Source organism: Hyla sarda, chromosome 2 (genome assembly GCF_029499605.1).
Source record: "Hyla sarda isolate aHylSar1 chromosome 2, aHylSar1.hap1, whole genome shotgun sequence".
NCBI classification, from domain to species: domain Eukaryota; kingdom Metazoa; phylum Chordata; class Amphibia; order Anura; family Hylidae; genus Hyla; species Hyla sarda.
Window position 1 is genome coordinate 290,284,143 of NC_079190.1, and position 22,428 is coordinate 290,306,570.

Genomic DNA, 22,428 nt, shown 5'->3' on the forward strand with positions numbered 1-22,428 from the left:
CAGGAGAGAGCGAGCACAGAGGAGTGCTATCAGACAGGAGAGAGCACAGGAGTACCATCAGACACAGGAGGAAATTACATTTTCTTATGAAGTATATTTGAAAGGTTAATGTTTTGCCAAGATGTACAACATATAAAAACTGTCCATTTAAGGATAATATAAAAAGGAGAAGAAAAAAAAAAAAAAAGAGAGAGATGCGCTCCTAGTGTGGTATGTTACGATAGGTAAGCCCCTTGAGAAAACAAATGTTAGGCTTACCAAAGGGTATTGTGCTGAGGGCACAACACCTACGTTGGCGTGTAATATCGCTTAGTCGGCGTGAGGTCAGCAGCTCCAGGATCCCCTGAGTGTACTAGACACTCAGTACTTGTAGTTAGATTCCAGGTGTGTGAACCATAATATGGGACACACAAAATGAGGACTTGGTTCCAAAGCGCTTCCCCTCCAATAAGTGAATGGTATGCCAAGGCAGAAGGATTTCTTAGTATAGGAATTTATTGCAACAATTAGTTTTCAGCCTTGTGCAAGGCTCTTCTTCAAGCATATAAAATACAATGCAAACACTCGTGGTTAAAAAGCCTGGGCTCACTCTGCATCCGGGTAAAAGGTCATCCCATTAAACATATTAAAACATCATAAAAGCAGAAAACCAGGGGGAAAAAATAATAAATATATACACACACTCAAAAAAACATGTGAGCAGAACCATTATAAGATATATATGCCAGAGGACTGTTTTAGCAGCGCTGAAGGCTCCTGGATGGGCTGCTTGTCACGGAGCTGTAAGTTGCTACTGCGCCTGCACTACTGTGTAGCGATTTGTAAAACATCATAAAAGCAGAAAACCAGGAGGAAAAATTTATATATACACTCTCAAAAAAACCTGTGAGCAGAACCACTATAATATATATATATTGGAGTACCAGAGGACTATTTTAGCGGCGCTGGAGGCTCCTGGATAGATTGCTTGTCACGGAGCTGTAAGTTGCTACTGCGCCTGCGCTACTATGTAGCGATTTGTAAACAACGGAGGAGCACCAAAAAGCGCTAGCACATGGCTCCAATTCACTAGAGCGCATGCGCTACTATGTAAGTTTGTTGTGATGCTTAGACAAAGTAGCCGTTCACCACGTTGTCTTTAGTCAATGAAGTGTTCAAAGGAGAGTTGAATCTAGCTGAATCAATGTGGCTACATAGTAACAAGCTAGATTCAACTCTCCTTTGAACACTTCATTGAGTAAAGACAACGTGGTGAACGGCTACTTTGTCTAAGCATCACAACAAACTGTTACATAGTAGCGCATGCGCTCTAGTGAATTGGAGCCATGTGGTAGCGCTTTTTGGTGCTCCTCCTTTGTTTACAAATCGCTACATAGTAGCGCAGGCGCAGTAGCAACTTACAGCTCCGTGACAAGCAATCCATCCAGGAGCCTCCAGCACCGCTAAAATAGTCCTCTGGTACTCCAATATATATTATAGTGGTTCTGCTCACAGTTTTTTTTTGAGAGTGTATATATATTAATTTTTCCTCCTGGATTTCTGCTTTTATGATGTTTTACAAATCGCTACACAGTAGCGCAGGCGCAGTAGCAACTTACAGCTCCGTGACAAGCAGCCCATCCAGGAGCCTAAAACAGTCCTCTGGCACATATCTTATAATGTTCTGCTCACATGTTTTTTTGAGAGTGTGTATATATTTATTATTTCCCCCCCTGGTTTTCTGCTTTTATGATGTTTTAATATGTTTAATGTGATGACCTTTTACCCGGATGCAGAGTGAGCCCGGGCTTTTTAACCACGAGTGTTTGCATTGTATTTTATATGCCTGAAGAAGAGCCTTGCACAAGGCTCGAAACTAATTGTTGCAATAAATTCCTATACTAAGAAATCCTTCTGCCTTGGCATACCATTCACTTATTGGAGGGGAAGCGCTTTGGAACCAAGTCCTCATTTTAGGTGTCCCTTATTATGGTTCACACACCTGGAATCTCAATTTAAGGACAAGGGGAGGAAATGTATCATTGTCTGTTAAAACAAGTCATTTTTACCCGTTTGTCTGGGGTGTATGTCATATATACTTCCCCTATATTTATCATAAAGGTGCATGTTCTTTATAGATAGCTAAATAGTGTAGATCTAAGTAGGTTTAAAAACAAAAAAATAAAAAAAATAAAAATCATAATTGAGTCTTTTTAACATTGTCACAAATTATAAGTCACTGACTACTGCAAAGAGTTCACCATGCCACAATACATTCTAAACTGAAAAAGTCGCTAAACTTTTGCGCAAATCACACATTGTGCAAAAACTTGTGACAATTTACCAAAAAAAAAAAAAACAAAAACAAAAGGTAAAACCAGAGCTCCCCCTTTACAATAGTATGAGGTAAAATTGTTCATCTGTCAAATTTTCATATATATTTCAAACTAGCTGAGTACCCGACCTCCCATCCCGACCCGTAATGTGTACCAGGTATTGAAATAGCTCCAGCCGTACCGAAATTATATGGGAACATACATTTCCCATTGATTTGCATGGGACTTTAAACAAAAACCCTGACCCTCACAAATGGGTGTAGTTAAGGGTTAAATTAACTAACCTATATTTTAAGTGGACATATAAGTAACATGTGACCAAGTATTATCGAAATATCTCCAGCCGTTTAGAAGTTATGCAGTAACATATATTTCCCATTGACTTGCATGGGACTTAAAACAAACCCCGCCCCTGGCAAATGGGGGTGAGTAAGGGTTAAATCACCTATCCTATGTTTGTTGTTGACATATAAGTAACATGTGTGCCAAGTTTCATGTTAATATCTTTAGCCGTGTGAAAGTTTTTGAGGAACTTACATACACACACGTTGAGTTTTAATATATGTCAATAGAACTGCATACAAATAGAAAAATTATACCAATAACCTAGTATTTGAATGGGGATAGATGTTCTTCTGTTACGGGCAAACCTATTTAACAATATCACTATCCTATATGGCATTGCTGGTTATTAGCAAATATAGGTGGTATCTTATCTTATTTGATTTAAGTGATAAGAGTGCAGCTATATATGCACTAGCTGATTCTCTGTAAGGCTGGGTTCACATCACGTTTTGTCCCATACGGGAGCGCATACGGCAGGGGGAGCTAAAAACATGCGCTCCCGTATGCAATTCATTTCAATGAGCCGAACAGAGTGAAATGTTCGGTCGGCTCATTTTTGCGCCATATGCGCTTTTACAACCGGGCATAAAAAAGCGCATATGGCGCAAAAATGAGCCGACCGTACAGAACGTTTCACTCCGGTTGGCTCATTGAAATGAATTACATTATGGGAGCGAATACGAAGGCATACGAGAGCGCATGTTTTTAGCTCCCCCCTGCCATATGCTCTCCCGTATGGGACAAAACGTGATGTGAACCAAGCCTCACCCTCGGATTCTCCTTGAGAGATTTACTTGTCCAGAAACTGTACAGCTTATATATGGCTTGGTCATTTTTCAATAATGTTTGGTGCATAAACTATAGCCTAGTATGTCATACCTCCCACACAATGCCCCATCTTACCGTTCTATCATCATCTCCTTTTCAAGAAGAATGTTGTCACTAGCTTTAACAACTCGCTCCCACTCATTTGGGATCGTATGAAGTCCAGCAGCGTATGTTGGTGCTGTAGAATAGTCTCTAACAATCTGAAATACATTACATATGCTACAGTGAGACATACAGGAAGAGATATAGGTACAGAGATGGAAGATATATACATTGGCGTTACCTGCAGTTTCTCCATCTTCATTCGTAAATGATCTGCATACTGTTGTTGCTGCTTCCATGAGCCATATTCTGCTGCTGGCTGGGTACTATAGGAATCTGGCCGCCAGACCTGACTTTGTAGATGTGAAGAGTGGTATGCAGGTCTATGAGCTAGCTCCACACGTCCAATTTCCTTGCTTTCGGGAAGAGCCTTGTACGGCTCCACATCTCTATTGATAATTGCTGTAGGAAAGTCAGTTCTACCATCTGTGCCAAGGGTATTTAACAAAGCAGACTGGTTCATGGTAGGTTCAATATTAGGCATTTCAAACTTTCTAGTGTCTTCAACTGTGGAACGGTCTGCAGAGGACACAAAGGGAAAGCCATGTACAGCAGATTCTGTGGAAGGGCTGGTTCGGCCATATATTCTTGCAATACATGAAGACGTTGCCATGGTAGAAGGCACAACGTGTGCTGTTGGAATAGTGACATGGCTTCTGATTGGCTGGAATGTTGTACTACCACTGGCATTGCAAAAGTCTACAAAAAAATAAATACATCAATCACAAAAAACAAACAAAAAATTTGAACAAAATGAACGGAAAACTTCAGCAAAAATTTATTTATCCCCTATCTACAGGATGGGTGATAAGTAGCTGATTGCGGAGGGTCCAGTATAACTTGTCATTTATTGATTAAAATGTCTGATATTTCCATGATTCGAAGTAGTAACGGAAGCCCCCAAAAAGTTGCATATAATGGTGTTACTTTTTAAAAATTTTGCCCCACAAATTATTTTTTGGTTTTACTGTAGATTCTTTAGTAAAATGAGTGACGTCATTACAAAGTACAAAAACAAAAAAGCTCTCATTGGGTCTGTAGGTGGAAAACAAAAAGTGTTATGGCTATTAGAAGGCGAGGAGGAAAAAGCAAAAGTGAAAAAAGGAGGAGGTTAAAAGGGGAAAGTTAAACAGATTTGCAAATGACTTCAATTAAAAAATCCCAATCCTTTCAGTTCCTATCCGCTGCTGTATGATACACTGGAAGTTCTTTTTGAATTTCCTTTCTGCCTGACCACAAGTGCTCTCTGCTGACACCTCTGTATGTGTCCTCAGTGGACAAGAACTACAAGCGGTGGGGATTTATGTTCGTTTACAGCTTATTTGGATATTTCTGGTATTCTTCTGACTATTTGTTCACTTGGATTGTGTTTACTTTGTGGCTTATGACCCACATTTATAAAGGGGGATCATAACATGCCTTCTCTTGTTTTATGCACTTTACTCACCACTTGTAGTTCTGGTCCACTGCGGACATCACCAATATTTTGTCTAATTTTAATATTGCCTATTCTTTTATTCTTAGGTGTATCAATAAAATATATATTTTTGATCCATAAACGTATTTGTTCTCTGTGATTTTATTTATATATTAAATTATTATTATGTTCAGGATAGATTATATATATATATATATATATAGAGAGAGATATATATATATATCTCTCTCTCTCTCTCTCTATATATCCTCCACTGGCTGATTGTCTAAGTCTGGAAGTGACCGCACATCCGCAGCTATTAGTAAGAAGCCACGATTTCCTCATCGTCCCTTAAGGCAGCACAGAAGGGTAATTTGGTCTCCAGACCACCCATCCAGAAATTAACATAATGAATTCATTAATTAACTCTAAGCCCAAAGGCCCCATATAATGACCCCGCAGACTCCAGCACACATGTTTTTGGTCCTCACTGTTCTGCCCATCATTTGAATATTCTGTCATACCAGAATTGCGGGGTCCTGGCTGCAATTAGTTCCGTGAGTATGTTGCCAGTGCAGGTCATGGCTCTCCCTGTATTGCCGATGCAGGGTCCCAGTTTTGCCCTTATGCTGCACGGGTGGGTGGCAAGGCAGTGCAGGGTCCTAGCTTAATTATGGGAGAATTACCAGTGTGGTTTCCTGGTCTCCAAAGATTACCTGCCTTTTATGCGCCAGTACGGTTCTGTGGCAAGCCATATGTATACCAGTGCGGAGTCCTGATGTTTTGAGGTGCCGGTGAAGTATCCCGGCCTGTCTGCCCACAGCAGTGATGGCTGTACTTCTGGGGGCCTTATCAGGTTAAGTGCTTTTTAATTCTTATACTCCGTGACATGTTCCGGTAGTTGTACTTACTTGCTTATGTCCCCGTTCTTTTGCCAGGCTTTGGTCCTCTGTGTCTGTTCTCTCCTGCATGCGCGCACCTACAGCAGTTTGCCTGTGGGTGACTGGGGTGCGCGCTTCTGACGTCACTCCGGGCAGCGATGCGGGGTGCCGGCGGGAAATACTTTATTAGAATGGGAGGGTGATGTGTTCGGCCTATTGCTGGGCAGCCAAACTCTCGGTCTAATAAGGTAAATAATTATATTCTTGACTTGGGGTAAAGTTATTATGCTGCTGTTCTGCAGCCTGACTTTCTTCATCTTGTACTGCAGATGTCCGGATCTGGCAGGAAGAAGAAATGCAAATCCAAGCACAAATGCTGCGTTTTCTGGAATGAACCCTTGCCTGATGATTTTCCCTTTGATGACAGACTATTGTGCCAAAAATGTGAAGCCTCAATCTCCTATAGCTAATAAAACTAAAAGGGCATCAGTTGTCTACAACATCTGGGGGATGGATGTTCATCTGACACCTGTGATTCATGTTCTCCCCCTGACAGAGGTGGTTTTGAAGATTAAGCTAGAGATTTTTTTTTCAGTTGAATGCGTGAACGTATGTCTGAGCCGGGGCCATCCAGCTCTAAAAAGCATCGCTATAAGAGAGAAAGATCTTCTTCCGCCTCTTCTTCTGACTCTATGCCAGTTTGTTCTCAGAAAAAATATAAAATGTACCATCTTCTGACAGTTCTGCTAATTCTTATGAAAGAAAGAGGAAACATTACAATAGGGACAGGTCATCTTCCTCTTCTTCCTCCAGCTCTTCCTCCAACTCTGATCAGGTATCTGGTAATCAGGAAGATTATTACCTATTTAAAATCTAAAATGGCTGATTAATTGAGCATGGAATCTGGGAAGCATGAACGTGATGTACAGGAGAAAGATAAACGTATTTTCCTAAGAAAAGTCTAGGTTTCTTCCAGGAAATCATGTTCTACAGAGCATTATGGACAAAGAATGGAAGAAACCAGACAAGCGGCTTGATATGGGTTCAAGATTAAGGAGGATGTACAAGCTAGATCCTGCGGTTTTCAAAAGATTGGGAAGAGCCATCTAAAGTGGATCGGGCAGTCGCTAGAGTTTCCAAAAAGGTCTTTTTTTTTCCAGCTGATGACTTCATTTGAAGGACTTCATGGATATTGAAAAAAATAAAATAAAAAAATAAAAAAGATACATTGCTTAAGAGGTTGCATGGAAATATGTCTTCCTTAACCCCTTAAGGACCAAGCCCATTTTCCCCTTAAGGACCAGAGTGTTTTTTTTTGTTTTTGCACATCTGACCACTGTCCCTTTAAGCATTAATAACTCTGGGATGCTTTTACTTATGAATTTAATTCAGAGACTGTTTTTTCGTGACATATTCTAATTTATCCTAGTGGTAAATTTTGGACTATACTTACATCATTTCTTGATGAAAGGTTTCAAAATTTCATGAAAAATTTGAAAATTTTGCATTTTTTCTAACTTTGAAGCTCTCTGCTTGTAAGGAAAATAGACATACCAAATAAATGATATATTGATTCACATATACAATATGTCTACTTTTTGTTTGTATCATAAAGTTGACATGTTTTTACTTTTTGAAGACATTAGAGGGCTTCAAAGTTCAGCAGGAATTTTCTAATTTTTCACAAAATTTTAAAAAATTTGAATTTCTCAGGGACCAGTTCAGTTTTGAAGTGGATTTAAAGGGCCTTCATATTAGAAATACCCCATAAATGACCCCACTATAAAAACTGCACCCCTCAAAGTATTCAAAATGACATTCAGAAAGTGTGTTAACCCTTTAGGCGTTTCACAGGAATAGCAAAGTGAAGAAGAAAATTAATAAATTTTTAGACTCGCATGTTCTTGTAGACCCAGTTTTTGAATTTAGGAGAAAAAGCCCCCCGAAATTTGTAACTCAATTTCTTTCGAGTAAGGAAATATCTCATATGTGTATGACAAACACACATGGCATACTATTTTGAAACCTACTCCCCTCAAGGAACGTAACAAGGGGTACAGTGAGCCTGTACCCCTTGTTAAAATTGTAAATTAGAATTTTTACAAGGAGGTAATAGGAGAAAGTGCCCCCAAACATTTGTAACCTTGTTTCTTCTGAGTTTGGAAATATTCCATGTGTGGATGTAAAGTGCTCTGTGGGCGAATTACAATGCTCAGAAGAGGAGCTCTCATTGGGCTGTTGGAGAGAGAATTTGGCTGGAATTCAAGTCGGGGGCCATGTGCGTTTTACAAAGCCCCCATGGTGCCAGAACAGTGGACCCCCCCCCCCCACGTGACCCTATTTAGGAAACTACACCTCTTACGGAATGCAACAAGGGGTGCAGTGAGCATTTACACCCCACTGGCGTTTGACAGATCTTTGGAACAGTGGGCTATGCAAATGAAAAATAATTTTTCTTTTTCACGGACCACTGTTCCAAAAATCTGTCAGACACCTGTGGGGTGTAAAGGCTCAGTTGTACACCTTATTACATTCCGTGGGGGGGTGTAGTTTCCAAAATGGGGTCAAATGTGTGTGTGGGGGGGGGGGGGACGGGTTCCACTGTTCTGGCATCATGGGGTCTTTGTAAACGCACATGGCCTTCAATTCCAGCCAAATGCCCTCTCCAAAAGCCCAATGGCGCTCTCTCTTCTGAGCCCTGTAGTGCACCAGCAGAGCACTTGACATCCACACATGGGGTATTTATATACTCAGAAGAAATGGTGTTACTAATTATGGGGGGCTTTTTTCCTAGTACCACTTGTAAAAATCCATGAGAGCCATGAGATTATGGTCAAGTCAGCTATCACGTGACATGCAGGATGGAGTATCCAGACATCGTCTGAAAGAGCATCTTTCCTCACTGAAGTATGCGGCTGATTTTTTGTGTGTGATTTCTCCCTAGATGTTCTAAAAATTGCATCAAAATCTATGGCGGTGGCAAGTTCGGTACGCAGAGCTGTCTGGCTTAGATCGTGGTCGGGGGGGGGGGGATGCATCTTCCAAGACACATTTTTGTGCTTTCCCCTGAGCCAGGAAGATTGATCAGCAAACAACTTGACAGAGTCCTGAAAGAATAAGAAGGACAAAGTTCTAATCTTACCTCATTCCTTTTGGAAGCCCTTTAAAAGGGATGAGTAACCAAAGGGGGAAAGGGAATTTTCCAGTCCAGATTTCAGTATAAGGGAAAAAAGAAGCCTACGGGTCCTTCTGCCAAAAAGTCAGAATTTTGACGCCAGAAGTTCTGTTCCGGTAGGTGAAAGGCTACTAGAATTTGCAGGCGAATGGGAGAAGATTACTTCCTAGGCTTGGGTTTTAAGCATTCTCTGAACGGGATATGCCTTGGAATGTCATCACCTACCAAGGAACAATTTTTTTGTCAATCAAGACAAATATCAGCTGGTTCTCTCCTTGCTCACAGAATTAATTGCAAAAGAAGCTCTCGAACCTGTGATATCAGGAGAATTTCTGGGAGTACATTCCTGCATCCTTTCTGTACCAAAGCCGTATCAAAAATGGTGTTTAATCATCATTCTGCAGTTTCTGAACAAACACATGCTCAAGACAAGATTCAGAATGGACTGCATCAGGTCCGTGTACAGTGTCGTTCAACCTGGAGAGGTCATTGCATCACTCGACCTAAAAGATGCCTACTTACACATTCCCATCAAAAGAGAGGGCAGGAAGTACAGAGCGGCAGTAGCCTCAGAAAATCATTTTCATTGCCAATTTTGTGCTCTACCGTTCGGCCAGTCTCCTGCTCCCAGAATCTTCCCGAAGGTGGTTATTATACTAGTCACTGCACTACGTCTCCAATGCATAAGAGTCATACCCTACTTGGACGACTGGTAAATCATTGCAGTACCTCAGAAGTCCTAAGAAGTCATCTTCTGTCCTGTGTTGAGCTGCTGCAGAATGTGGGGTTTATCATAAATCACCAGAAGTCAGAACTATCTCGAACTCTGCGGATTCAGTTTCTTGGGCTAATAGATCCCCAAGTAATGAAGATTTTTTTTTTTACCAACTCGGAAGATTATTCAGATAAAAAGGAATACCACCTGGAATCTATACCACACTCCAAGGATAACCATCAGGAGGGCAATGAGCATTCTTGGCCTCCTGACAGCCACAATGGAAGCAGTTCCTTGGGCAAAAGCCCATTTCAGGAGTCTACAACAGGAAATTCTCTGGTCCAAGCCACAGCTTCGTCTCCTGGAATCTTATGTAAACACCTCTCTCAAAGTCTGGAGCAATGTTTTAGGGTAAATTCACACACGCATATTTACTGCTGCAGATTTTGAAGTCAATGGGCAGCAAAATCTTCTAAAGCAGATCTGCAGCAAAAATACGCATGTGTGAACGCACCCTCATGGTGGACCATCAAGTTAAACCTAGAGGGAGGAAGAAGCTTCATATACAACAATCAAGTGGTGATCAAAACGGACGCCTCGGGTTGGGGTGCTCATTCTGGACAGACATGGATTCAAGGTGTCTGGGCTCCCAGTGTGATGAGGAAATCCTCACACTTCAGGGAACTGAAGGCAATCAGATCTGTTGAGTCGTCAGATTCTCCAATCAGGAGAATGGTCCCTGAATGTAAAATACTTCATGATTCTTACAGAGAAATGGAGAGTTCCAGAATTGGATCTGATGGCCACCAGGGAAAATCGTAAGTTAGCAAGATTCAGGTCTCTCAGGAAACATGTTCTAGACGCATTCTCTTTACCCTGGAACAAGAGATTTGTGTACCTCTATCCTCCACTCCCTATTCTACCCAGGGTGCTTAGCAAGATTATGGCAGAATCTCCTTCAGTAATCCTAGTGACTCCTTTTTGGCCCCAGAGGGCTTGGTTTCCTATTGTATTGCATCTGTCAGAAGGCAACTTATTGAAATTTCCAGCAGCACCAGATCTACTACTGCAGATGGGGTTCATTCATCCTCAGCCGGAATGTCTTCATTTGACGGCATGGTTCCTGAAGGGGAGGTTCAAACAACTGGGATTATCAGACAAAGTTGTGAAAACATCATCATCATCCAGGAAGTCCTCAACAAACATTATATATTCCAGATTATGGAAGAAGTTTCAAGCCTGGCTTTCCCAATCAAATTTACAACTCTGTTTATCTTCGGTGCTTCAGTTTTTACAGGCGGGTCATGACAAAGGGCTAAAAGCGAATACCTTAAAAGTCCATCTTAGGCTGGGTTCACATCACGTTTTCTCCTATACGGGAGCGCTGAAACCTCGCGTTCCCGTATGCCTTTCTATGCGCTCTCATATGTAATTAATTTCAATGAGCCGGCCGGAGTGAAACGTTCGGTCGGCTAATTTTTGCGCTGTATGCACTTTTACAACCGGACCTAAAACCGTGGTTGACCACAGTTTTAGGTCCAGGGAAAAAGCACATACAGTGCAAAAATGAGCCGACCGAACATTTCACTCCGGCCGGCTCATTGAAATGAATTACATATGGGAGCGCATAGAAAGGCATATGGGAGGGCGAGGTTTCAGCTCCCCCCTGCCGTATGCGCTCCCGTATGGGAGAAAATGTGATGTGAACCAGTCCTTACCGCTATTAATACCATGACACAGGGAAGATTCAATAATCAACCGCTTATTATAAGATTCTTCAAGGCCTTGAGAATATTGGATCCAGCAACATGTCCACCAGTAGTTGCTTGGGACCTTTCTCTGGTATTGAATGCATTAACTAATCCTTCATTTGAACCACTGGATGAAACTGATTTTAAATGGCTTTCTATGAAGGTGCTCTTTTTGGTTGCAGTTACTTCTGGGAGAGATCCAAGCTCTTTTTTCAAGAGAACCATATTCTGCCAGACGGCGTGCGATTTAGGACTATGCCATCATTTATTCCCAAAATACCTTCTGCAGCAAATATAAACAGGGAATCTTTCTCGCCATTATCTATCCTAATCCCAGCTCAGAAGAAGAGGAAGTCAAGAGAGCTTTATCTTGTTATCTTTCTCTTGCTCATGACTTCCGGAGGGAAGAAAATCTATTCATCTTGACCTCAGGCGCCAAGAAAGGGTTCAAAGCTTGTAAAGATACATTGGCACATTGGATCCGTACCATCATTATTGAAGCTTACTCAAAAGGGAAGGAGCCTCCACATCCTTTAAAAGCCCATTCTACGCAATCTACTTCCACATCTTGGGAGGAGAGAGAATAAGTATCTCTGATGGAAATCTGTAACGCTGCCTCTTGGTCCTCCTCATCTACCATTGCCAGAAACTACCATTTGGATCTACAGACCAAGAGCCCAGCCTTCAGCACCAGGGTTTTGTCCACAGTTCGCAGTTATTGATTCCCCCCCTTTTTATTCTATGTTATATCCCTTCTGTTCTGCCGTAAGGGACGATGAGGAAAGTGGGTATTTTATTTACCGTAATTCTACTTTCCTTGAGTCCCGAAGGCAGCACACATACCCTCCCAATAAAGTTATGTTTTGCATTCAGTCGGTCTATTTTATTACAAAGTGTGCAGGAGTCTGCGGGGTCATTTTATGGGGCCTTTGGGCCTTGAGTTAATTATGTTCATTTCTAGATGGGTGGTCCTAGTGCAGTGATAGCAAATCTTTTTGAGCCTGAGTGCCCGAACCATACTGCACGCCAACTTTTTTCCCCTCAAAGTGCCAGCACAGCAATTAAATCAGAATACCCATTAGGCGCGGGCACAGTGTTCCCCCACCATTAGGCGCGGGCACAGTGTTCCCCCACCATTAGGCGCGGGCACAGTGTTCCCCCACCATTAGGCGCGGGCACAGTGTTCCCCCACCATTAGGCGCGGGCACAGTGTTCCCCCACCATTAGGCGCAGGCACAGTGTTCCCCCACCATTAGGCGCAGGCACAGTGTTCCCCCACCATTAGGCGCAGGCACAGTGTTCCCCCACCATTAGGCGCAGGCACAGTGTTCCCCCACCATTAGGCGCAGGCACAGTGTTCCCCCACCATTAGGCGCAGGCACAGTGTTCCCCCACCATTAGGCGCAGGCACAGTGTTCCCCCACCATTAGGCGCAGGCACAGTGTTCCCCCACCATTAGGCGCAGGCACAGTGTTCCCCCACCATTAGGCGCAGGCACAGTGTTCCCCCACCATTAGGCGCAGGCACAGTGTTCCCCCACCATTAGGCGCAGGCACAGTGTTCCCCCACCATTAGGCGCAGGCACAGTGTTCCCCCACCGTAGGCGCAGGCACAGTGTTCCCCCACAATAGGCGCAGGCACAGTGTTCCCCCACAATAGGCGCAGGCACAGTGTTCCCCCACAATAGGCGCAGGCACAGTGTTCCCCCACAATAGGCGCAGGCACAGTGTTCCCCCACAATAGGCGCAGGCACAGTGTTCCCCCACAATAGGCGCAGGCACAGTGTTCCCCCACAATAGGCGCAGGCACAGTGTTCCCCCACAATAGGCGCAGGCACAGTGTTCCCCCACAATAGGCGCAGGCACAGTGTTCCCCCACAATAGGCGCAGGCACTGTGTTCCCCCACAATAGGCGCAGGCACTGTGTTCCCCCACAATAGGCGCAGGCACTGTGTTCCCCCACAATAGGCGCAGGCACTGTGTTCCCCCACAATAGGCGCAGGCACTGTGTTCCCCCACAATAGGCGCAGGCACTGTGTTCCCCCACAATAGGCGCAGGCACTGTGTTCCCCCACAATAGGCGCAGGCACTGTGTTCCCCCACAATAGGCGCAGGCACTGTGTTCCCCCACAATAGGCGCAGGCACTGTGTTCCCCCACAATAGGCGCAGGCACTGTGTTCCCCCACAATAGGCGCAGGCACTGTGTTCCCCCACAATAGGCGCAGGCACTGTGTTCCCCCACAATAGGCGCAGGCACTGTGTTCCCCCACAATAGGCGCAGGCACTGTGTTCCCCCACAATAGGCGCAGGCACTGTGTTCCCCCACAATAGGCGCAGGCAGTGTTCCCCCACAATAGACATACAGCCTCCAGCCATACACAGTGTATGGCTGGAGGCTGTATGTCTGTGTTGGAACACCGAAGATGACGTCCTGCTGGTCACCTACCATGCGCGCGTCATCCTCGGTCCTCCCCGATACTCCACTCTGCTTTACGGTCAGTGATGTCCCTGCGTGCTCTACCTTCCGGCGGTCCCAGCATTTTAAAGCTAACACGGGACCGCAGAGAGGTAACCGGGACATCCTTGTGTCCCAAAATGACCTTTCGGGACACAGGGATGTCCGGAATGTGACGGAGGCCTGCGGCCGCATGCCCACAGTGGGGCTCGGCGGGGCACGCGTGCCATAGGTTCGCCATCAGTGTCCTAGTGGATGGTCTGGAGACCAAATTACCCTTCTGTGCTGCCTTCAGGTCTCGAGGAAAGTAGAATTACAGTAAGAAAAATACCCACTATATTCCCCTGGTTTTCACGAGCGCAGAGACATGCGCACTAGCTACCATTGGTGTCATCTTTGATTAGTCTGGGGAAGCTTACGCTCAGCCATTTTGGTGGAGCCAGTATATCTCCTGCATACGGCGCTCATGGCTGTGCGCAGCCGTAGTCTGTTCATGATCCAGGGAGCGCATGTTGATGCGCCTGCCCTGCGATTACATGACATATTGATCACATGACTCCTACCCGCACCATGACTTCCAGCCATCAGATTCGTGGAGGTAACCTCCTACATGTGAGATGACAGTTGTGTACAGGTGCTTTGCCCTCTTTCTATTGGCTCTTCTTCAATATATCTATGCAGTGCTCCACCAGTCCCACACCACTCCTGGATAAACCCTCTCCAGGCGAAATGCATCGGAGGTCTGGTGTGGAACTGGGTTGAGTCCTGATCACTGTAGGAATCTGAGCTACATCTTTCCTTACTTATCTGCCCTGAGTTTGTTTGCAGGCTAGCAAACCTTTTGCCTGGTTGCACTATTGCACTTTAACTACCACTTAAACCTTGCTGGTTTTCCTTGTACTGTATCTTGAGAGCTGGTTTCGGCCCTTTGAGGTCTATAATGATATTTTACTGTAGCATCTTGTGCTTTTCTTCAGACTGTCCACTCTGTAGCTCCATTTTTGAACAGACAAACAGTTGCCCATTGTATCAGGACCTTCATCCCAGTGTATATATACACATGTATTTTTCTCCACCCTAGTATGTGTCTTAATATATTTTTTGTAAACTTAAGATTTACTGAATTTAATCTAGAATTGACTTTGTTTTTTTTTTTTTTTGGTGCATATGCACAGTTGTAGGTGAACATTATGTTTTAATCAAACCTCCTTTTCATTTAAATACTAGCCGAGTTGCCCGGTTTTTCCTTCCTATTCCTTGTTGGAGGAAAATCAACAGAGGAAGCATTTGCCTTCATATCCCGTCCTCATATACTTTGGTCATATCCCGACCCGTAATATGTGTACCAGGTATTGAAATATCTTCAACCGTATGGAAGATATGTGGGAACATACATTTCCCCTAGATTTGCATGGGAATTTAAACAAAAACCCTGACCCTCACAAATGGGGGTAGTTAAGGGTTAAATTAACTATGCTATAATTTAAGTGGACATATAAGTAACATGTGACCAAGTGTGATCGAAATATATCCAGCTGTTTGGAAGTTATATTTCCCATAGACTTGAATGGGACTTTAAACAAAAACCCCGACCCTGGCAAATGGGGGTGGGTAAGGGTTAAGCGAGACACACACACACACACACACACACACACAGCCAGCCAGCGAGAGCCAGCCAGCGAGAGCCAGCCAGCCAGCGAGAGCCAGCCAGCGAGAGCCAGCCAGCCAGCCAGCGAGAGCCAGCCAGCCAGCGAGAGCCAGCCTGCGAGAGCCAGCCAGCGAGAGCCAGCCAGCCAGCCAGCGAGAGCCAGCCAGCCAGCGAGAGACAGCCAGCGAGCCAGCCAGCGAGAGACAGCCAGCGAGAGACAGCCAGCGAGCCAGCCAGCGAGAGACAGCCAGCGAGAGACAGCCAGCGAGAGACAGCCAGCGAGAGACAGCCAGCGAGAGACAGCCAGCGAGCCAGCCAGCGAGAGACAGCCAGCGAGCCAGCCAGCGAGAGACAGCCAGCCAGCCAGCGAGAGACAGCCAGCCAGCGAGAGACAGCCAGCCAGCGAGAGACAGCCAGCCAGCCAGCCAGAGACAGCCAGCCAGCCAGAGACAGCCAGCCAGCCAGCGAGAGACAGCCAGCCAGCCAGAGAGAGAGACAGCCAGCCAGCGAGAGACAGCCAGCCAGCCAGCGAGAGACAGCCAGCCAGCCAGCGAGAGCCAGCCAGCCAGCGAGAGCCAGCCAGCGAGAGCCAGCCAGCCAGCGAGAGCCAGCCAGCCAGCCAGCGAGAGCCAGCCAGCGAGAGCCAGCCAGCCAGCCAGCCAGCGAGAGCCAGCCAGCCAGCCAGCCAGCGAGAGCCAGCCAGCCAGCCAGCGAGAGACAGCCAGCCAGCGAGAGACAGCCAGCGAGCCAGCCAGCGAGAGACAGCCAGCCAGCGAGAGCCAGCCAGCCAGCCAGCGAGAGCCAGCCAGCCAGCCAGCGAGAGACAGCCAGCCAGCCAGAGACAGCCAGCCAGCCAGCCAGAGACAGCCAGCCAGCCAGCCAGAGACAGCCAGCCAGCCAGCCAGAGACAGCCAGCCAGCCAGAGACAGCCAGCCAGCGAGAGCCAGCCAGCCAGCGAGAGACAGCCAGCCAGCCAGCGAGAGACAGCCAGCCAGCCAGCGAGAGACAGCCAGCCAGCCAGCCAGCCAGCGAGAGCCAGCCAGCCAGCGAGAGCCAGCCAGCCAGCCAGCGAGAGACAGCCAGCCAGCCAGCGAGAGACAGCCAGCCAGCGAGAGACAGCCAGCCAGCCAGCGAGAGACAGCCAGCCAGCCAGCGAGAGACAGCCAGCCAGCGAGAGACAGCCAGCCAGCCAGCGAGAGCCAGAGAGCCAGCCAGCCAGCCAGCGAGAGCCAGCCAGCCAGCCAGCCAGCCAGCGAGCGAGAGACAGCCAGCCAGCCAGCGAGAGAGAGACAGCCAGCCAGCGAGCGAGAGACAGCCAGCCAGCCAGCGAGCGAGAGACAGCCAGCCAGCCAGCGAGCGAGAGACAGCCAGCCAGCGAGCGAGCGACAGACAGCCAGCCAGCGAGCGAGAGACAGCCAGCCAGCCAGCGAGAGACAGCCAGCCAGCCAGCGAGAGACAGCCAGCCAGCCAGCCAGCGAGAGACAGCCAGCCAGCCAGCGAGAGACAGCCAGCCAGCCAGCGAGAGACAGCCAGCCAGCCAGCCAGCGAGAGACAGCCAGCCAGCCAGCCAGCGAGAGACAGCCAGCCAGCCAGCCAGCGAGAGACAGCCAGCCAGCCAGCCAGCGAGAGACAGCCAGCCAGCGAGAGACAGCCAGCCAGCGAGAGACAGCCAGCCAGCGAGAGACAGCCAGCGAGAGACAGCCAGCGAGAGACAGCCAGCGAGAGACAGCCAGCGAGAGACAGCCAGCGAGAGACAGCCAGCCAGCCAGCGAGAGACAGCCAGCCAGCCAGCGAGAGACAGCCAGCCAGCCAGCGAGAGACAGCCAGCCAGCGAGAGACAGCCAGCCAGCGAGAGCCAGCCAGCCAGCCAGAGCCAGCCAGCCAGCCAGCCAGCGAGAGCCAGCCAGCCAGCGAGAGCCAGCCAGCCAGCCAGCGAGAGCCAGCCAGCCAGCCAGCGAGAGCCAGCCAGCCAGCCAGCCAGCCAGCGAGAGCCAGCCAGCCAGCCAGCCAGCGAGAGCCAGCCAGCCAGCCAGCGAGAGCCAGCCAGCCAGCCAGCCAGCGAGAGCCAGCCAGCCAGCCAGCGAGAGCCAGCCAGCCAGCGAGAGCCAGCCAGCCAGCCAGCGAGAGCCAGCCAGCCAGCGAGAGACAGCCAGCCAGCGAGAGACAGCCAGCCAGCCAGCGAGAGACAGCCAGCCAGCCAGCGAGAGCCAGCCAGCCAGCCAGCCAGCGAGAGACAGCCAGCCAGCCAGCGAGAGACAGCCAGCCAGCCAGCGAGAGACAGCCAGCCAGCCAGCGAGAGACAGCCAGCAAGCCAGCGAGAGACAGCCAGCCAGCCAGCGAGAGACAGCCAGCCAGCCAACCAGAGACAGCCAGCCAGCCAGCCAACCAGAGACAGCCAGCCAGCCAGCCAACCAGAGACAGCCAGCCAGCCAACCAGAGACAGCCAGCCAGCCAGCCAACCAGAGACAGCCAGCCAGCCAGCCAACCAGAGACAGCCAGCCAGCCAGCCAACCAGAGACAGCCAGCCAGCCAGCCAACCAGAGACAGCCAGCCAGCCAGCCAACCAGAGACAGCCAGCCAGCCAGCCAGCCAGCCAACCAGAGACAGCCAGCCAGCCAACCAGAGACAGCCAGCCAGCCAACCAGAGACAGCCAGCCAGCCAACCAGAGACAGCCAGCCAGCCAGCCAGAGACAGCCAGCCAGCCAGAGACAGCCAGCCAGCCAGAGACAGCCAGCCAGCCAGAGACAGCCAGCCAGCCAGAGACAGCCAGCCAGCCAGCCAGAGACAGCCAGCCAGCCAGAGACAGCCAGCCAGCCAGAGACAGCCAGCCAGCCAGAGACAGCCAGCCAGCCAGAGACAGCCAGCCAGAGACAGCCAGCCAGCCAGAGACAGCCAGCCAGAGACAGCCAGCCAGCCAGAGACAGCCAGCCAGAGACAGCCAGCCAGCCAGAGACAGACAGCCAGAGACAGACAGCCAGAGACAGACAGCCAGAGACAGACAGCCAGAGACAGACAGCCAGAGACAGACAGCCAGAGACAGACAGCCAGAGACAGACAGCCAGAGACAGACAGCCAGAGACAGACAGCCAGAGACAGAGAGATAGAGATTGGAGCCTTTGCAGGGGAAGGGCCTTATTGGTTAATTGCCCTTTAAGAGGTTGAAGGGGAAAAAAATTAAATAAAAAAATAAAAATAAAAAAAAAAGACTGAGAAACCCAAAAACCTTTTGCTTGAAGTCTTGTACTTCAAGAGGGAAGGCTCCACAGATGCCTTACATAGTCATTGTAGTTTGGTTCATAAAAGTTTGACAGAATAAAGATTGTTTGAACAGTTTGGTTGCTGAAACCTAGTCATTCAACTGGGCAGCAGCTTAATGTAACACATAATTGAGCCAAGTCCACTGTTTGCATTTCTTCTATAGCGAGCAGAGGGTGAGTGTGCCAAGTAGAAGAACATAAGGACAGTGGTTTTGTTACATTCAATTACTTTTTTAGACTTTGTACATTATAACTCACCATCAACATGTTCCGTAGCAGAAATTCTACTCAGAGGTTTTCCGGATAATTGAGGAGTCTGCCACTCTGTGTAGGAAGAGCTGCTCCCATGCTTGAGTCCACTCACTGCAACACAATAGTACCATGCTTCATAAGCCTACAGAGACAAGCCCAAAGGGCATTACAGTCATACTAAAGAATGTACAGATAAAGCATCACTGACCTGTCCCATTGGTCTGCTGAAATCCAGAGTCTTTGTATCTATCCAGAGCAGCCATTGTGTTCTGTAGAGCTGGAGACGAAAACATGAATGGGATATTACAACAAGTTCATTTGGTTATCCAGCAATAGATAAACAGAGCTAATAACAGCAGCACACTTTCCCGCAGGTTGTGTGTGGTATCACAACTTGGCACCATTTACATCAAAGGAACTGAGCTGCCTGCAATACCACACACAACCTACAGACAAATGTGGTGCAGTTTAAAAAAAAAAAAAAAAAAAAAAAGCTGATCTTTTGCAATGCTGAATAACCTTGGTAACCATTTGGTTTGCTGGGTCCCCCGACAACTGCACATAATTACAATACACACACGAGAATTGGAGATCGCCTTTACCACCAGAGACAAATATGGTGTATAACATCTTTCCGTGTCATTCATGTGTGTGTCATCCTCAGGCAGTCCTGTAATGATAGGACTTGTAGTTTTGGAATAGTTGGAGGTACAGTGTTTGGATGACTTATTTTTACAGCAGTGTTGCCTTCAGCTTTTGCAAAACTACAACTCACAGAATGCCAAGGCATCCTTTGACTGTCCAGGCATGCTTGGAGTTGTTTTGCAACAGCTGGAGGCACATGTTTAGTAAAACTGTGTTACAGTTGTTAGGGATGCACTGAAAGGGCAATTTTGGTCCGAAACCGAAAATGTTTATTATTGTTTTTGTAAAATTGTATAATTGAGAATTTTTTTTTGTTAAATAAAGTAATCTGAAATTAAAATCTCAATGCCAATAATAAAAAATAAACATCACGCCCTGTACAATAAACTGGCCCCCTTAAACTATGGGCCAGTGTGGGAAAAATGCAGCCAGCATTACGTACTGGTCCTGCTTCAGGTGTGCCGATCCTGGGGGAGATGTGGTGATCCTGCGGGTACTTGGCACCAACTGCGTTTCTTCTGCCGGACTCTCCTAAGTAAATTCAAAGCCAGGCCCCACTTAAACCCCTTAAGGGCACAGGAAAATTCCAATATTGCATTTTCCCTTTTCTCCTCCTTGCCTTCTAAGAGCCATAATTTCCCCCCCCCCCCCCCTACAGGCCCATATGAGGGCTCGTTTTTTTCTGTGACCAATTGTACTTTGTAATGACACCTTTCATTTTACTATAAAATGTACGGCAAAAGCAAAAAAAGTATTTTTTGGGGAAAAGAATGAACAAAATGCAATTTTTTGAACAAAACTGTGTTTTTACGCAGTGCACTTTACGGTTAAAATGATAGGTTCTCTTTATTCTGTAGTGCGATTAAAATGATCCCCAATTTAAATAGTTTTTCTAATATTGCTCTACTTAAAGCGTACCAGTCAGATCCAACGAAAACATTTTTTTTTAACCCCTTCAGGACCAAGACCATTTTGGCCTTAAGGACCGGAGCGTTTTTTGCACATCTGACCACTGTCACTTTAAACATTAACGCGCCGCGATCCCGCATCATATCGCGTCGGTCCCGGCGCTAATCAACGGCCGGGACCCGCGGCTAATACCACACATCGCCGATCCAGGCAGGAGCAGTCAAGCGCCGATAATGCTGATCACAGGCGTGTTAATACACGCCTGTGATCAGGATGAGAGATCAGTGTGTGCAGTGTTATAGGTCTCTATGGGACCTATAACACTGCAAAAAAAAAGTTAAAAAAAAGTGTTAATAAAGGTCATTTCACCCCTTCCCTAATAAAAGTTTGAATCACCCCCCTTTTCCCATAAAAAAAATAAAAAAGTGTAAAAAAAATAAATAAACATATGTGGTATCGCCGCGTGCGTAAATGTCCGAACTATAAAAATATATCATTAATTAAACCGCACAGTCAATGGCGTACGAGCAAAAAAATTCCAAAGTCCAAAAAAGCGTATTTTGGTCACTTTTTATAACATTAAAAAATGAATAAAAAGTGATCAAAAAGTCCGATCAAAACAAAAATGATACCGATAAAAACTTCAGATCAAGGTGCAAAAAATGGGTCCTCATACCGCCCCGTACGTGGAAAAATAAAAAAGTTATAGGGGTCAGAAGATGACATATTTAAACGTATACATTTTCCTGCATGTAGTTATGATTTTTTCCAGAAGTGCGACAAAATCAAACCTATATAAGTAGGGTATCATTTTAACCGTATGGACCTACAGAATAATGATAAGGTGTAATTTTTACCGAAATATGCTCTGCGTAGAAACGGAAGCCCCCAAAAGCTACAAAATGGCGTTTTTTTCCGATTTTGTCGCACAATGATTTTTTTTTCCGTTTCGCTGTGCATTTTTGGGTAAAATGACTAATGTCACTGCAAAGTAGAATTGGCGACGCAAAAAATAAGCCATAATATGGATTTTTAGGTGGAAAATTGAAAGGGTTATGATTTTTAAAAGGTAAGGAGGAAAAAACGAAAGTGCAAAAACGGAAAAACCCTGAGTCCTTAAGGGGTTAATAACTCTGGAATGCTTTTAGTTATCATTCTGATTTCGAGATTGTTTTTTCGTGACATATTCTACTTTAACATAGTGGTAAATTTTTGTCGATACTTGCATCCTTTCATGGTGAAAAATCCGTAAATTTGATGAAAAATTTGAAAATTTAGCATTTTTCTAACTTTGAAGCTCTCTGCTTGTAAGGAAAATGGATATTACGAATACATTTTTTTTAATTCACATATACAATATGTCTACTTTATGTTTGCATCATAAAATTGATGAGTTTTTCTTTTGGAAGACACCAGAGGGCTTCAAAGTTCAGCAGCAATTCTCCGATTTTTCACAAAATTTTCAAACTCTATATTTTTCAGGGACCAGTTCAGGTTTGAAGTGGATTTTAAGGTTCTTCATATTAGAAATACCCCATAAATGACCCCATTATAAAATCTACACCCCCAAAGTATTCAAAATGACATTCAGTCAGCGTTTTAACCCTTTAGGTGTTTCACACGAATAGCAGCAAAGTGAAGGAGAAAATTTACAATCTTCATTTTTTACACTCACATGTTCTTGTAGACCCAATTTTTGAATTTTTACAAGGGGTAAAAGGAGAAAATGTAT

At 46.1% G+C, this 22,428-nt stretch overlaps 1 protein-coding gene across 6 annotated transcripts in view; it reads right to left on the minus strand.

Annotated features, from left to right (window-relative positions):
* CEP85 (centrosomal protein 85) overlaps positions 1 to 22,428 on the minus strand; it is a 79,780-nt gene that overhangs the window by 27,263 nt on the left and 30,089 nt on the right. For 5 of the 6 annotated variants that reach the window (XM_056557442.1, XM_056557436.1, XM_056557438.1 and 2 more), the window contains exons 2-5: positions 19,351 to 19,419; positions 19,149 to 19,253; positions 3,772 to 4,289; positions 3,564 to 3,688 (exon numbers count right to left, since the gene is read on the minus strand). In XM_056557442.1, coding sequence (XP_056413417.1) covers positions 3,564 to 3,688; positions 3,772 to 4,289; positions 19,149 to 19,253; positions 19,351 to 19,405 — 803 coding nt within the window. In that variant the 5' untranslated portion in view covers positions 19,406 to 19,419. The remainder of the gene's footprint in view (positions 1 to 3,563; positions 3,689 to 3,771; positions 4,290 to 19,148; positions 19,254 to 19,350; positions 19,420 to 22,428) is intronic. The other variant, XM_056557441.1, reaches the window with a different exon arrangement.